Raw genomic sequence first — 16666 nt, forward strand, 5'->3', positions numbered from 1 at the left:
TAAGTGAATATCAAGTCACATCATCTTACCGGATGAACATGATAAGGAACAAGAATCTTACCCAGTAAGAACGAGACAAAGACCAAGAGTCTTATCCGGTAAGTGAGGGCGACGACTCTTACCATGGTAAACGCTTACCGGGTAAATTGTTGCATATGATACTGTTTTGGTAGACTAAAATCTTATCTCTTAAGTAAATAATAGTGTTAAATTTTACCAATAAACGCTTACCGGATAAGTGGGGGAGCTTTTTTCACAACTAAAAATCTCCAAAACAAACTTCCCAAGGAGATCTTTTCGAAAGAAAGAAAAAAAAGGGACCCTCATTTAAGACCCCCAAAAGGCAAAAAGTACCATTCTTATTGCATAAAGTACCACTGCTGATGCAACAGAACATCACCATTTTCCCACTTGACCGAAAAGTTCTACACATATGACATATTGCACAAGGTATCTGCGTAATAGAATAGAAGGGTGATGGAAGAATGGATTTTACAACTATTAATGCATATTGTACAGATTATGGTATGATACTTGTAGTTTTGTATACAATTTGCTCATCCGAAGGAATTGCCAAACTCACCAAAGCGTTCCCAATCCACGAGATTTTATGGATGATTCAAAAATGAACTTTGAAAATAGGGTTGTTTGGCAATTGCCGAATGATTTGGTGCAGAATGATTAAATGGTCAGAATGATTAAGAGGCTCTCATGATATAGTGCAAAATGAAATATAATTGTTTGGTAATTGTGTACGATGAAATTAGAGCTCTTAATGGTTAAGAGGATTCATGATACAAAATAATTCAGAGAGTTTTAGAACCATTAAGAGGCAAACTTTTTTTTTTCCCAAACAAAATTCACTTGTTAATGATTCAGATAATATATCTTAATAGAACTATTAAGAGATAAACAAACAACTAATGGGCTCACTTTTATCTAGTTTTAATAGGTGTGCGAAAGGGTGGATGGACCTACGAGGGGGTCCCATGCACCTCATCAACCAATTCTAGCAATAGAACTCTTTTTGGGTATAAAAGGTGCACTCCTAAACTCTAAGGGATGTTCGAGGATATTAAAATATACTAGGAACAACAACAAAAAGAGAACTTAAAAAATACTTCAAAATCAACCAAAAATCCCTTGAAAAACTCCAAAAATCGACTTTGATCACCTTAAAGGTGGATCCTCTTTGATGTGCATCTAGCTATTAGTATATACTTGGATCGATGGCTACCATGAAGCAAAGTGTCTATGCTTATGTGAAGCAATCAAGATTGTTTTGTTTTATAGATCATAGATTTCGCTAATCATTTAAAGTTATTTGAGGTTTATTTTTCTTGAATCGAACTTGCATATGCATCAAGAAGATTTGATTGGTTATAGAATCAAGGTCGAGTTTACCGAATCGATCTCATCTCGTTTATAGCACCATCCGAAGTGCGAACTGATCAGTTGCATTCGAATGTATTATTAGATGGATCCATGAGGGAAAGAGAGATCGAGGAGGAGGAGAATTGCACAAAATTTTCTTTCCATAAAAGGAAATAAAAAGGATATCATCTGAAAACAGCATCTTTCCTTGCAAAACGATAGACAACGACACCAGTCCTCGATGCAGTTGAAGGACCATCTTCATGGATCAATTCAACCTGAAAATACTTCTTTGCTTTCTTGAAGAATCCAGATTCCTTCTTCCACCGCCTCAAATGAGCCATCAAAAACACCTTCTCACCATCCAAAAACAGATATCTTAACGTCTCAAGCAAAGGATCATACAGATTATCATGATATACTACGTCTGAACCGATAATCAAGTCGTATTCCCGACCAATCGCTTCCATTTCCTCTTTGTTTCCCCAACTCAGCGCCCCCACGCGGACTTGACCGCCGCGTGGGGCTAATACTACGGAGTTGGCGTCGACGTTGAATTTCAGATTTGGCAGCACGTGAGGGAGGTCCGTCACAGTGACGTCAGCGCCTAATACGGCGGAGGCGGCGATTCCAACGACGCCGGTTCCGGATCCTAGCTCCAGAATGCGGAGTCGTGAACGGCTTTTGACATTCGTTATAACGGTGGATAACGGATCGGTATTAGAGGCCTTGTAGCAGTCGAGGAGGTTGACGAAAGTGGTGGCGGCCGGCCAGAGCTGGAAGGAGAGGCCTTGGGACGGAAGTTGCCGGATTACGATGGTGGAATCGACGGACGTAAGGTGGTAGCTTTGGTGTTGAACCGATGTAGGAACGGCTTCCGATTTATGTAGAGCATCATCATCATCACCTAGCAGTAGCATTGTCACCGGATTGATCTCTTCGTCGTCGTCTCCGCCGTCCACGACGGTGGTCATGTGATGAGGGCGCCGACGATATTAGGTTTGGAGGATGGTATTTAAAGAAACTTGCGGAGGAAGTAGGTTAAATTTGGAAGTATTTGGACGATTTTACCCTTTTGTCCCCGTCAAGTGGACAGCGTTGACTTGTTTAATTTGTAAATCCCCATAGTTTGACCATTTTTGCCTTCTTTATATAAAGATGAAGAGGATTCAAACGTAACCATTTTTTTGAGTAAACTACGATTTTAGTCCCTGTGGTTTATTTAGAATTGCAAATTTCGTCCTTTAATTTCAAAATTATGGCATTTTTTCCTGCAGTTTGTTTGTAATTTCAAATTTCGTCCTCATACTTTCGAAATTACACTTTTAGTGGTTTGTTCATAATTTCAAATTTCGTCCTTGTACTCTCAAAATTATAACTTTTGTCCCCATAGTTTGTAATAGTTTCCGTCCCTGGTAAGGATGGTGATTAATCGCGACCCGGTGGGGAATCCGGCTCACCCAACCCGAACAGGGACAGGGATTCCCCGCTAAAACGAGTTCCGGGCTGGGGATCCCCGATAGACTCAAACCGGGGACGGGGCCGGGAGATGTTACTCAAACTGGGGTAGGGGATCTCTGGTAGACTCAAACTAACGAATATTCTTCATGGGTTTGACCGGGGACGAGATGAGGGGGCTGAGGTTACAAAACCTGCCCCATCCCCGGCCCGTTGCCATGCCTAGTCCCTGAGGCAATTCAATATAATTAAGTATGAGAACAAAAACGGTAAAAAGTTGTGAACTACAAGGACAAAAGAAGCAATAAATTATAAATCACAATAATAAAAAACGAATTGTAAATCAGATGAACGAAAATAGTAATTTAAAAAGCACAAGGACAAATAACAACTTACAACAAACTACAAAGACGAAAAACATGATTTACTCCTACTTCAAAATCGTTTTTATAATAGTGAAATTATTTATACTAAATTTATTTAAACATCTCTATCAAAAGTAAAAATCACAGAAGGATGATCGTGTCTGTTAATCCTCTATTGCCCCCTCAAGTGAACACTTTTTCTTCATACAAGATTTGAGACCAAAAACTTGAAAAACATTACAATTTATAACTGTTTAAAATTAAGAGTTAATTACAATTTTCATCCTCCAACTTCATTTATTACATAATTGGTCATTATGGTTATCACTTTATTTCAAATTTGATCCCTTTTGTCCTTCAAACAAATTTTTTTTTATTAACTTGAATATCCAACCCGTTATACGAGCCGACTAAACCCCAGGACGACCACCTGCTTTGCAGATAACCCAGAGTCACCGCATTTGAACCTTCGTGGCCATAAAGGATTTTTATTCCTCCTTAGATTTGAACCAAGGACCTCCAAGTACTTTTGACCTTTGGAGCCAAGCTCAAACCAATCATACACCACCTTGTGGTTATCAACGAACTTATTAACATTTTTTTATATTAAAAAAGGTAATTTCATATTGTATGGTAATCAAAAAATAAACAATGAAGATGGATGCTTTAGTGATGAAACCAAAGAATAAGCAATGAAGAAATTCGACTACTCTTCTATATAGCAACGAAAGCGAGAATATTTTTACGTTTTTTTAGTCGAGAAAAGACAAAAACAATTAATGTATCTCCTCTCTGTTGGAGCGAGAAAAACTCGATTCTACATGGGTTTAAAAAGTCACAAAAAGAAAATCTAACATGAACCCAAACCATGGGATGTTCTGCATGATGGTGAGTTAAACATAAGTGTCTCCGAAACTGTGCAGTGGCCACAGTACGCATTTGAACTCACATACTCATGTACTATCCCATATCCCGTATAATCCATTCTCTCAACTTTGAGTTTTAGATATTTAATTAAATTTAAGCTAAGATTACCTACAAATCTCTCGCTATTTGGTCCATTTCGGCGATGTGCCTGCCTATAAACAAGAAGAATTATTGGGTTAGTTTGCAGAAGTGATGACTTTATTCGGATGATATGTAACAGGGATTGAGGAAATACGTTTAGGAGAGGATCGTGATCATTGGCGACTATGCTTCCAAAGCGTATGGTGATCTTAATGGTTCAAAGGAGTTACCATTTTAGCCTTTTATGTCATCTATAACCACGCGTGCAGCATTGCGACCTGGTGCACCCATCACACCGCCACCAGGATGGGATCCACTTCCGCATAGATACAATCCTCGCAATGGGGTTCTGTAATTTGACCTGCATTGTATCCATACTCATAAATTTACAGTCCAAATCAAACCAAAAGGCTAGGTATATCTCATTGGAGATGGGGTATGAGGGGTAAGATATACGCAGACCTTACCTTTTGTCTTTCTCCGAAAAAACCATGGTTTGCAAAAAAGGGTTAAGTAACGATAAAAGAATGCAAAGAGTCTATCTAGCTAAAAGCAGTACAAAGAAACGCCCTATTTCTACAAGCGAAGAAGAAAATAATAAAAAAACAAAAACTGAGTTAACTCGAGTACTTGTAACGATGACCTAGAGACAACATTGAAGCTTACCATCCTTTTACAGGTCTCATGAGGAAAAGAGAATCCAACCCCATTGCTCCATGGAAGATGTTCCCTCCTGTCGAAATATATTTTGAATAGCATGGACATATTTAAACAAATTAAGGGAACCATGAAAACCTAATGTTGGTTTTTTTTTAACATAATAATATTCTGAACTTTTAATTGGCTGAATGGTATAGAAGAACCGTCTTATATTATACTCATATTCTAAACTTTTAACGTAATCATATTCTAAACTTTTTTTAACATAATCATATTCTAAACTTTTTTTAACATAATCATATTCTAAACTTTTAATTGGCTGAATGGTATAGAAGAACCGTCTTATATTATACTCATTCTGTCCTAAGGAAATCATAACAAAGTTCAAGTAAAATAGTTTAACCATATGTCAAATATGTAACGTATCCTACATAACAGCCAACAGAGTAATCTCGTGGACCCGAATTAATACCATCAATTGATGTGTAGAGACGGTAACGGACAAATGGATATTTTTAACTTGGAATTCTTTTTGTTTCAAAGAGAACTTGAAAAAAATTTGTCGCTCATCCCACACAGGATAGAACAACGGATTGATGAGCTCCTTATAAGCTCAAATTTTTGGGTAACCAATAACTTCCACCATGGTTTTTAAGTTGAGCTAGAAGTTATTGGGTCAGCCTGTTGCTTTGGGCTTGGGACGTTACAAATGAAATATTGCAATTTTCATGCAAAGTATTGGAGGTTCAAGTCTCATGGGAGACTTCTATAAGGGTGATAAATAAATATAGATATAATGTGACCGACAAAAAACATGATAATTGCAGCATTTTTACCCATTTGTGTTTGAGAATCTGACATCAATGATGTAGAGAGGGATGGCTGCCATGAATTACCTGTGAGACCAATTATCCTTTCAAGGTCTGGTGGAGCCAACATGTCATAGCCAATAACTGATGAACTGAAGCCAGGGGCATATTCATCAATTAATTTGAAACATCTTTGTGCAAATGATTCCTAGAAAGAGTGTTATCAGTTAATAAGGTTTGAAAGATAAAATGATAAACCAAAACAATAACATGTTCGGAAAATAATAGAATACCATGACCGTCGTACTTTGACTTGTTGGTTCTGTCAAGTATGTTATATTACTATATTACCCTCATCCTCTTTCTCACACTATATTCTCCAAGAAGATGCATAATGTATGTAATATGTATAAACAAGAAAACATAATAGAGAAAATAGATGTGGGTCTACAAACAGAAATACTAATATATAAGAGCTAAAAGCTAAGAGAGACTTCGCTAAACACGTATGTACTCAAGAAATTTGGATACATCAAATTGTTTGATTGGTAACAGAGAATCTTTAAAATCAAACTCACTCTATATGCAGGATCTTCCCAGCTGCCGTCGTTAGGTTTATATGGTGTAAACTGAACAAACAAATTGATAACATGCTTGCCTACAAAATTGAGTCTCATTAGCTATAAGGCACATGGAAAATAGAGTGCATTAAATTACCACATTGAATAATAGAGAAGTCTAATTCTAATCAAGCTTTGCAGCTGAGAAATATTTTAATTAATCTGAATCTAGATAAGAAAGAAAACACGTGAATTTTTATTGACAGCCTACCTTCTATAGCTATCTCACATAAACCTGTCTATCATGGGAGAACTAAGCATTTCAATGTTAAAGTTATTCTTCTTAAGGGAAGTGGACAAAGATGGAGCTATTAATTTTGTCTAAAGCAAGGAGTGTTAAGTGACATGTTCAGGACTGCTGATGTGGAGTCATAGAGTTGTCTAGTTGAATGTGTTAAGTTTAGTTCTTGTGGGTTATTCATGTTTTGTGTTCATGGCTAATTTTTGGAACCATGATTTTAGTAAACGACTTTTTTCCAGCTTTAGATTGTAATGTTTTTGAAGTTTAAGAAATGTAGTTGTAATTTTCTACTCATTCAAACTTACAACAGTTTGTTAGTTGTTACTGCAGCTCTTAGAGCAACTAATGGTTTTAATTATACTCGAGTATTACCTGCTTCATACCAAGAGGGCATCAATAACCATAAAAATTATACCCATAACATCTATTTCAGCTTTTTGTTTGAATATATTCAATTCAAAACGACTCGCTTTCTAGATGATCCCTCTATCAAAAAAGACCCTTTTGTATTTGTAATTGATTTCGGAATTTGAATGAATCAGAAGATATCCCCACTCGGACCAAGACAGAACTTTATTATACGTTATAAGGAAAGGAAGACAAACTCGTTTTAGTGAAAAATATATGCCATGGTTCTTTACTTCGACAGGGTACAGATATCTAAAGTTTTTATTTTTAGATACTTTTTCAGACCTATTGCCGATACTAAGTAGCAATCAAAAATTTGTATCCATTTTTCATCTATTGCTCCATGTGGAATGGGCATCACATCTAGCTTAAAGGAAACAACTTCAGAAGATATATCATGCAATCTATAGAATATCAGGTAATTCCATGAACTGTATATGCTAGTTGATTTCACTACGTAACGGTAAGAGGGTGATAGATTCATATCCAACACCATCTTCCATCATGTATGGACAAAGCATCAAACAGTCGTTTCACTGAAATGGAGGAAAAGGCTCTACCAGTACCCATTCAAGTAGAAAAAAGCCATTCAAAAGGCTTCGCGTATAATTACTTTCACCAAATGAGTTGTTTAGTTCTCTTATGAACTGAGCTCAGAAGTTTGTGCAATAAATAGGCATGTCTTAAATTGTATGAAGAAAGAGATGAGTACCTGGTGGAGATATAGTCTTGTCTAAGACTGAAGGAATTGTCATTTCAATTATAGGCCTTCGTGACGGCAAGCCATTCTTTGCATCCAGGCATGCAGAGTCGATTTCCTCTATACTGATCAACAGATATGACAAGGCAAAAATTTCTTCACTTGTTTGAACTTGAAAGTTGAGAATGAAAAACTGAACAAGATAGACATTCGAAATGTGGAGAAAAAGATTACAAGATCACTCAACGACCACCATTATCTAATTTGAAGCAAAATTGCATATAGATCAACCAGCATCTAAAGTCTAACTACAATGCTCAAAATTAAATCATTATTTCTCTTGACTGATAGTTCGAAATGCTTGAATAACACAAACTGCTCTAAAAAATATGTGAGACGTAATGCTCGTGGGAAGTTGTTCTATGTTGGTTAGTGCCACCACCAGATACATCCTATGCCTTACACATGATTCTTACTCATCTTTCCTTGCCTTTTAAAGTTACAAAACCATGCCAAAACCAGAATTATATATGGACAACCTTCCTCAAAAGAAAGTATGGCAAACCCAAAATTAAAAGGATGTGAAAAGGATAAATGAAAGAATAGCATACCTCTCGGAACAAATGTGAATGGTACCCATATGCTGAGGACCAGCTTCAGGATGACCCAAATTGCAGCACTGAAACTGTGGTAATTTGTCAACTGCTAAGTTGATCTTAGTGGTCGCCTGTTCATAAAGTAGCATTTAGAATTTAAAGCATAAGGATGGACTATGTTTATGCCCATTTGGAAAGTGTCAAGCATCAAAGCATCCAGAGTACAAATAAGACATCTCTACAGAATCTTACTAACGATGGCACATATAGAATCATCTTGCTTCAATTTATCAAATGAAAATGTTATTAACAAAGAAAATGTTATTAACAAATGATCCCCTGACTAGGTCCAGATAACAAATCAAGACAATACATGACTAATAAAAGAAATGAATGTTTTTATTTGCATAAACATCAATTTTTCACTTACAGTTGAAAGGGTGTCAAAAACCTATAGGTCGAAAATCAAACTTCAAGTTTGTAAATCAAACCAAGCATACCCAGTATATCCCACCTAGAAGTAGCATTTGGGGGAGGGAAGGATGTACTGATGTGAATTCAAATATTTTAGCCCAGCATGTGCCAAGCCCAAGAGTACTCCAAGTTTATTCTAGAAGGGCTAAAGGGGGGAAAAAAGAAAGTGGCTAAAATTGATTAGGAAAGTAAATTTTCTGCCTCTATATATGGGGAGGAGAGGCAATACGCTTTTTATCCATTGAGGAGATTTTCAGTATTTTCTTTGGCTCTTTGCATTATGCTTTGAGAGAGGGAGACTTCCCTGGTATTTTTTTTATTCCCTTTGTGATTCCCAATTCCCATTTAGAGATAATTAATTCATTCAATTTTCCTTCCCAATTTATTTATCCATTCCATTGGTTTGATTTCGATTCTTATCATGTACACAAACCTTACTTCTACCCCTAAGAGTAGAGAGACCCAAACTTGAAGTTTGTATCATCAAAAATTTATTACAAGGTTGATTGTTCGATAATAGGAACGACAAATTGCAAAGAGAAAATCTTACAGAACCATAGTCGGAGTGTTTAACAGCACGAGAAAAATCATCCGGGAGAGCACTTTCAGGTACTAGTTCCTGTGTCAGAATTTGAAAAGGAATAACTCAAGGTTTGTTAACCTTACTGCAAGTTCAACTTACAAAGTCATCAGCATCAAAACTTTACCATAAAAGTCTTGTACGGGGTAGCATTTGACAAAACAACTGAAGCATGAACCTGTGTTCCATCAGCCAAAATAACCTATACAAAATCCCAGTTAGATTGCCCAATCCTGCATCAGAATTCATTGCAGCAATTGCATAATAGAGCTCACCCCAGTTACTGTGCCTGAATCCTCAATCATCAGCTTTGATACCTGAACAAGAAATGAACCATCATTTTGAGTAACAAGATTAATTCTGGATAGAACCGAGGCAAAAAAAGGTTTAAACTGCATCAGGTAAAATAGTAGCACAGCAAGATAATATCAGGCTCAGTAAAGCTGAATTATGAAATTTTTGCCTATTTTAAATCTCTGGTCCATCAAAGGGATCAGCCAGAAGATAAGTCTGACATTATCTTATCATACTTCCCTTCCTGTGCAGCAACTGAAGAAACAGAATCTCTCGGACTTTTAGTAAAACATACAAGCAGTATTTTGGAAGATGTGATCGCAATCCTCAATTCATAATCGAAACCAAACCAAACGAACCCGGTATATCCCACCGGGAAGTAGGGTGTGGGAGGGGTAGGATGTACACAAACCTTACCTCAACCACTAAGCAGAATTGAAATTCATTTTGTCACCTCTAAATAGATCATGCTTGATGGATTTTAAAGAAGTGAGCTATTATATGTGAAATTTGACAAATAACATTATTAAAAAACACTCATTTGGTTAGCAAAAATTGATGATCCCAAGAACTCTATCTGGGGAAGTTGGGAAATGTGTTGATCGTAAATTCTTCGCAAAACCTTTTCCTCATAACTTTTTTGCAAGCCAAGGGTGTTCACAGAAACAGCCACTCTACCCCTTCTGGTAAAAGAAAGGTCTACTTACATCACATCCTCCCAAACCTGCCATGTGGGATTTACTGGGTCGGTTGGTTTGGTTTAGTTTAGTTTAACCATAGAAGAGGATGTTAATATTGCCAAAAAAGTAGTAAATATGAAAGGCTCATTCAATTTGTGACATCCCGGAACACAAAGCAAAGTTAGTATCAACTTCTATTGAACATACCCATAAAATAGTGACGAAAAGAACACACTAGTTATTCCAAATGGTATACCTCTGCATTGGTAACTATGGTGGCACCAGCTTCCTTAGCAGCATTTCCAATGGCCAAAGACACTGAGCCCATTCCACCTTCAACATACCTAAATGCATGTTAGTTACCTAGCATGTAATTCATCTAACCGCATCTAACAGTGCCTTAGTGTGCAACATTCAGATGATCAAATACACAATTGAATCATCTTAACCAACACTAAAAACAAAACAGCATTACAATGATATTCACCTTCCACGTGGCAAGTCAACCAAAATAATTATTAAAACGACAATAGAAGGTAATGGATAGATATTTGGGTCTTCGTCAACCCCCTCCCAAAGAGAAGATCAATAAATAAAAATCGATTAAACATTAAAGCAAACGCACACAAAAGGGAACTCGTTGAAAAAACAATTATTTTCACCAAAAGAGTTTAAGACCTTGAAACACTTTTCCGGAGAATGTGATATGTATGATGGCTTCTGAAATATGGATCTATGAGAATGTGAAAGAAAATACAAATATATCAAAAAGGAAACTTAGAAAGTCTATGATCAAACGTGGATCACAGCTACCTGGTGCTACGGGCATTAATGCATTAATAAACATTGCGTACATATGGAAACAGCAATACTTACGACCAAATTCCACGGTCACCGTCAGTTTCTCCCATCACATGATGTAGCAGCACATATCCACTCCCAGGTGTGTGGGTACTTGCCTGGATTACAAAGTGAAGATAAACCAATCCAACAAAGCTGGTGAAATTCATATGTCAAAGCCATTAAAGTTAACACTTATATAACCAATGTTGATTCATCGGCAATAGGTAGTTGTTAGATGACGAGGTAAATACAGCTTGAACTTAACAAAGAGTATAAAATTACAAAAGAAAAAAATATTAATAAATGCCCCTATCTAATTATAAGATCATCCCACATTCTCTTTTTGTTTATGTTTTTTTTTTCTTTTTCTTTTTCTTTTTTCATTCTGTTACCTGTATTTCATTTGTTCATATGAGAAGCAAAAAAACTAGATGGCAAAAGAAATATTGATATATTGAGTCAATAAATACAATGTATGTCATCTTAATCCTAGCATGACGTACAGTATTAAAAAGGTGACTCTTGGAAATGTGTTTGCAGATATTCAGATAAGCTAAGATATTGAACGATCTTGATGAAAGGGGAATTAAATTATTTCCTAGAGCAGAAAAATCCTTCATCGCCAACATGGTTTTTACTTATCAAATGCTTGTGACTTCTTTTGATTTCAGTCAATAATGTGGTACAAGGGATGAGCCACATCAAAGAAGAGAAAGCAGTCAATAAGTTTGTCTTCAAGACATGGGTCTCAAATAGAAATAAAAAAGAAAATGAAATAAATGGATCTATCTTCTGAAAGTCGGAAGTTCTCCTTAATAGTCAATAAGGTGTAAAATATTCCACTTCAACAAAAACACACTTGATCAAAAGAAACACACGGGACTACTGCATACCACCAAGGGCAATAACTTTCCTTAACTGCAAGAAACCTCCTTGAAGGCATTGTCACATGTTTATCTTAGAACATAATCATGCTTGCACAAATATGTAGTAAGATACAGATACGTGATGATGGAAAAGGATACTTACAGTGGCTCCTATCACTGCATCTGTAGCAAGTGTTGCCTTCAACACCTCACTCTGCATTTTATGCACACAACAGAGATTAAAATGTTGGCATTTCCCATTTTATAAATAATACAAAATTTCCTTGAGACATCAAAAGCACATTTTTTCTTTGGTATCATGTGAGGATCACTTGGCGAAACGCAGTCAACTCAACTGTACATTGAGTTTATAATGCCTTTCAACCAATAGATATGCATTGACTATTCAACAATACAGTACTAACTTCTGCATGCATTACACCCATACTCATCACTATGTAAACCAACCCATATGAAACGATCCCAGTATATCCCGCTTGAGAGCAGGGTCGGGGGATGCATGCAGATCTATCATCTACCCCAAATGATAGAGCAACAGATGTCATGAAGACCCCCAGCTTGTGCAAGAGTGTGAACAAAAATGAAGGAAGAGAAAGAAGGAAGAAACAAACAAACAAACAAAAGAAACAAGGTTAGTAAATAGTCAGCAGCAGAAAAAAGAAAAGCAATAAACGAAATAGGTACGGTTAAACATATAAAAACTAAGGAAACATGTCACATCCCTCCATCTATTAATCTTCTCCATATCCCACCCTCAACATTAACTCCTTTATTCCTATCCATGCTAGGTCTATCTACCCTAGTCTTACGTCTCCAAAAACTCCTATCAGATGGCATGTCCTCGTAATGTCTAAGGCCATCATGTCCACCCCCAACTACTCATCCCACGTCCTCATCGGCCTACCCCTCCTCCCCGCCATTTCAACCACCAAACTCTCTACTCTTCTCACTGGTGCCGCCAACGATCTCCTGCGAACGTGTCCAAAACATTGTAGTCTCTTTCCCTCTCAATTTATTTGTAGTAGGCGCAACTCCCAACTCCCCCTGTAAGACCATTTTCGTCTTCCGGTGTCTAGTCTAACATGGCCCGGCCACAAGTCCATCTATGCATCCGCATCTCTGCAACTGGCAACTTCCTCTAACAGGCCTTCTTTGTCTCCCAACACTCTGACCCACACAACATGGTTGGTTTATTGGCTACCATGAACAATTTGCCCTCAGTTTTAGTAGGACCTTCTTGTCACATGACACCCTTCTGGCACCTCTCAACTTCAGCTACCCTGCCTTTATGTGGTGCTTTATCATCCACAACCTCTCCCTTTGTCTGGATCATGGAGCCTAAATACTTGAAGCTACCCTTTAGGATACGCTTTGCCCCAAAATTTTGACTTCTACCTCCTCATCAATGTGTTCCCCACTAAAATTGCACACCATGCATTTTGTCTTAGAGCAACTAATATGCAATGAGTCTAAATTTCCAAGATAAATGATAAATTTGTAGAAGTGATTGGTCTTGTTAGAGAAATCATAAGCAAGTTTTGAGTTTAGCGAAAGTAACATGATCAAACAAAAAATAAATAAATAACTGATAGAAATAAGAAACAAAAAATACAAGTATCATCGTAATTTGGACAGTAATTCACGAAATCATTGATTTCATACATCGGAGGAGCTACTATAAGGGTAAGAGATATATGAATAGTTGTATGTTGATCATGGATTCATTGACAAGAGCTCATGATTCTCAGAGAAGAGGAAGGGAAAATTTGAGTGAATTCACAATGCAGACATTTGAGCTAGAAACAACTTCAATGGAACAGAAGTACATCATCAGCTATTGAGGTCCATGATATTATTTTCCGTCATCTCTAAATATGGCCCATCCCCTTCTAATTATACTCGCCTAAACTTACTTCATATAAAAATATACAAGGACCAAATCAATGAAACATATTTTCTTATCATCTCAAAGTTCATTTATGATTAAGGATCGATAAAGGAACCATTAGCAGTAAATCAGATCTTCACCCTTGCCAAGAATACTCAACCAGTTGGATCAAAATGAAGAACAAGATTATAGCATGCTTGGAAGTTGAAAATACATTTACGTCAGTCAAGGAGTAGTGCCTGGTCAATATGCATTGGAATGTTTCCATGAAGGCTTTTCTAAAATACACAAAAGTCAAAGGAGTAACAACACCGGCATGGAGGAATGAGATTTAAGTAACAACCTCAAACCAGTTATTCAAAACCTTTGATGCTGGTGACAGTAAAAGGTCCATGAAATCCCTGTAAGAAGAAAGAACTACATAAGTTTATGAGGTCTGTAATGCAGACCATCTTCTAAAGCTGATCAAGTCATGAAGGTAATTAGTTGATATTTCACAAAATCTAGGAAATAAACACATTAATTTCATGTTATTGTTCCCTTTTAGTAGATATATATCCTACAACTTGATGTAATATGAGCCCCAGTTTGCACTAGGATAAAAAAAATCTTACACCAGCCCTTGTTGACCCATGGAGACAGACTGATGCAAACAATGGGCCCAAAATTCTGACTTCTGTAACTTATGTTTCAATCGAGCATTAAAAGATGAAACGCCTTGGTGAGCTTCAGGCGGTGATGAATCTATAAGCGGATCCATGAACTTGCAAAAGGTCTCCAGTTGATTTTCATACCTACGTATATAAACCAAGAGAGGTAAATGATTAAGTTATTAAGAAGCCTGCTCCATTCAATCTAACAAACAAATAATCGAAAGTTCAAAATCAATGAGGAAGTATAACAAAGATGAACTTGCATAAAATACACAGAGCAGATCGCCAGACAGAAAGGTTCCTCAAAGAGATTATGCATGTTCACAGCAAATTAGAGAACCTTAAGTGATAATATAAATGTAATTAATATATTCAAGTGCCAATTCCTGTAATTCTCCAGTTTACAAATTTCCCTCGTGCTTGTAATTTTCCCATTGGGATTTTCAACTCCTAATATTTACTAATAACTGAATATCTGTCATGAGACTTTCAAGCACAGACACAAGAAAAATACCAACTACAATGGATGTTTTTAATTAATACAGCTATTTTTTCCAGGTGAAGTTAGTTCATTAATTAACCTTAAGTGCTTAAGGGGAGATTGGAAGATTCAAACTAAGGATCTGGCAAGTAGCTTGAACCAAATATCCAGTCAACCACTGTTACAAGTCTGCAGACAAAGTTGTATCAGCACTCCAATCTGGTTCCGAGTGAATCAAACAATTCATGCCTCATGTGCGCCATTTGCCAGCCACAATCCTCCCATTATTCCCCACCAGGGATGCATGAGCCCAGTGTTTTCCACGATCAGAAGACTTCACAATTGCAATTTTTTGAAAGCTTTTTAATTATAAAGGGGAAACAGGATTAGGCCTGATAATTTGACTAGCAAGAAGCAATCCTCCTCCACATGATTTTTTTGTCCCTATAGGCTAGCTACAATTCTCCCAGTAAGCCCAATGTTTTCTTTTAGAAACTATAAGCTCTCTGATTGGGAGGCCCTGACTATAGCTCTATGTCCACAGTAATCCTCACTCTCATGGCCAATGTATAAAAGCAGTAGGACTAGGTTAATAATCATTGCTTTGAAAATTTGCTCATGTTGATTCAGAAAGTTGATTTACCTTCTAAAATCATCATAATGAAGATGAATATGGGAAAGATCATATGTCTTAAAAGAAGTTTTTAATGCTGAATCGTAAATATAACCACGTTAGTTATGTGGAGTGCATAAACCAACAAGTCATAGACCGATTTCCGTATTAGATTCCACCATTTCACCATATTTATATTATAAATGGTTGGTGTTTGTAACAATATGCTAACTTAATATCGAGATAGAAAAGTAACATCAATAGAACCTCGGATAAGCATCAGCATCCCGTTTTGAGAACTTGGAAATCTCCGAATGATTTAGCTCAGCATCAGGACCTAAAAGAAGATAACGTCCATCCAAACACGGCGTAAAGGATGAAGGACTTCTCTTCAACAATTTCAATCCATGTCTACCTAACTCCAGATCTCTTCAAATTCATCAAATCAGAAGAAAAAAAATATATCAGTCAAGCAATATACAAGAATGATACAAAGCAAACTTGAATATTTGAAATTAAACCTGATAATAGAAGGGCGAAGGAGACTTTGGAGGTAGCTGCAACGGGAGAACTTGAAACCAGGGATGAGTTCTTCGGTGATGGCGGCACCACCAATTAGGTGGCGGCGCTCTAGGACGGCGACAGAGAGGCCTGATTGAGCTAGGTAAGCAGCGGCAGTAAGGCCATTATGACCACCTCCGATGACCAGAGCATCCCATTTCTTGTTGTTTAAGGCGGCACTGGCAGTGGCAGTGGTGGTGCAAAAGCTTCTTCTCCACATTTTGGGGTCTCACACTTTCTCGCTCAGTTGTGTCCTGCTAACAGGTTTTAAACCATGGCTACTTTGCCGTCCTTTAATCCGTACAACTGGTTATAGTGCTTTAACTTCTATTTTTCTTTTTAGCAAAAAGGGTAAATAATAAATCTCGGCAGACAAATGTAAAAAATAAGTAATAATATACATGTATGTGAATAGAAAATTAAAATATATATATATATATATATATATATATATATTTAATGGTAAGATCAAA

At 36.9% G+C, this 16666-nt stretch overlaps 2 protein-coding genes across 2 annotated transcripts; both read right to left on the reverse strand.

Moving 5' to 3' along the window:
* Positions 1 to 1455: 1455 nt before the first annotated feature.
* Positions 1456 to 2418, reverse strand: LOC112515112 (EEF1A lysine methyltransferase 3-like). The gene has a single exon (XM_025121775.1). It carries the CDS (start codon positions 2346 to 2348, stop codon positions 1560 to 1562), a length of 789 nt encoding a protein of 262 aa, XP_024977543.1. The 5' UTR covers positions 2349 to 2418; the 3' UTR covers positions 1456 to 1559.
* A 1474-nt stretch (positions 2419 to 3892) lies between these two features.
* On the reverse strand, positions 3893 to 16413 carry LOC112515592 (pyridine nucleotide-disulfide oxidoreductase domain-containing protein 2). The gene is made up of 17 exons (XM_025122489.1): positions 16154 to 16413; positions 15900 to 16061; positions 14500 to 14679; positions 14229 to 14286; positions 12140 to 12190; positions 11144 to 11226; positions 10524 to 10611; positions 9569 to 9610; positions 9421 to 9495; positions 9264 to 9332; positions 8255 to 8370; positions 7656 to 7768; positions 6253 to 6332; positions 5762 to 5882; positions 4872 to 4938; positions 4360 to 4566; positions 3893 to 4276 (listed from the first exon to the last, which is right to left on the reverse strand). Exons 1-16 carry the CDS (start codon positions 16411 to 16413, stop codon positions 4440 to 4442), a joined length of 1692 nt encoding a protein of 563 aa, XP_024978257.1. The 3' UTR covers positions 3893 to 4276; positions 4360 to 4439.
* Positions 16414 to 16666: the final 253 nt, after the last annotated feature.

This window comes from Cynara cardunculus (genome assembly GCF_001531365.2).
Source record: "Cynara cardunculus var. scolymus isolate 2C chromosome LG 7, CcrdV1, whole genome shotgun sequence".
Taxonomy (NCBI): domain Eukaryota; kingdom Viridiplantae; phylum Streptophyta; class Magnoliopsida; order Asterales; family Asteraceae; genus Cynara; species Cynara cardunculus.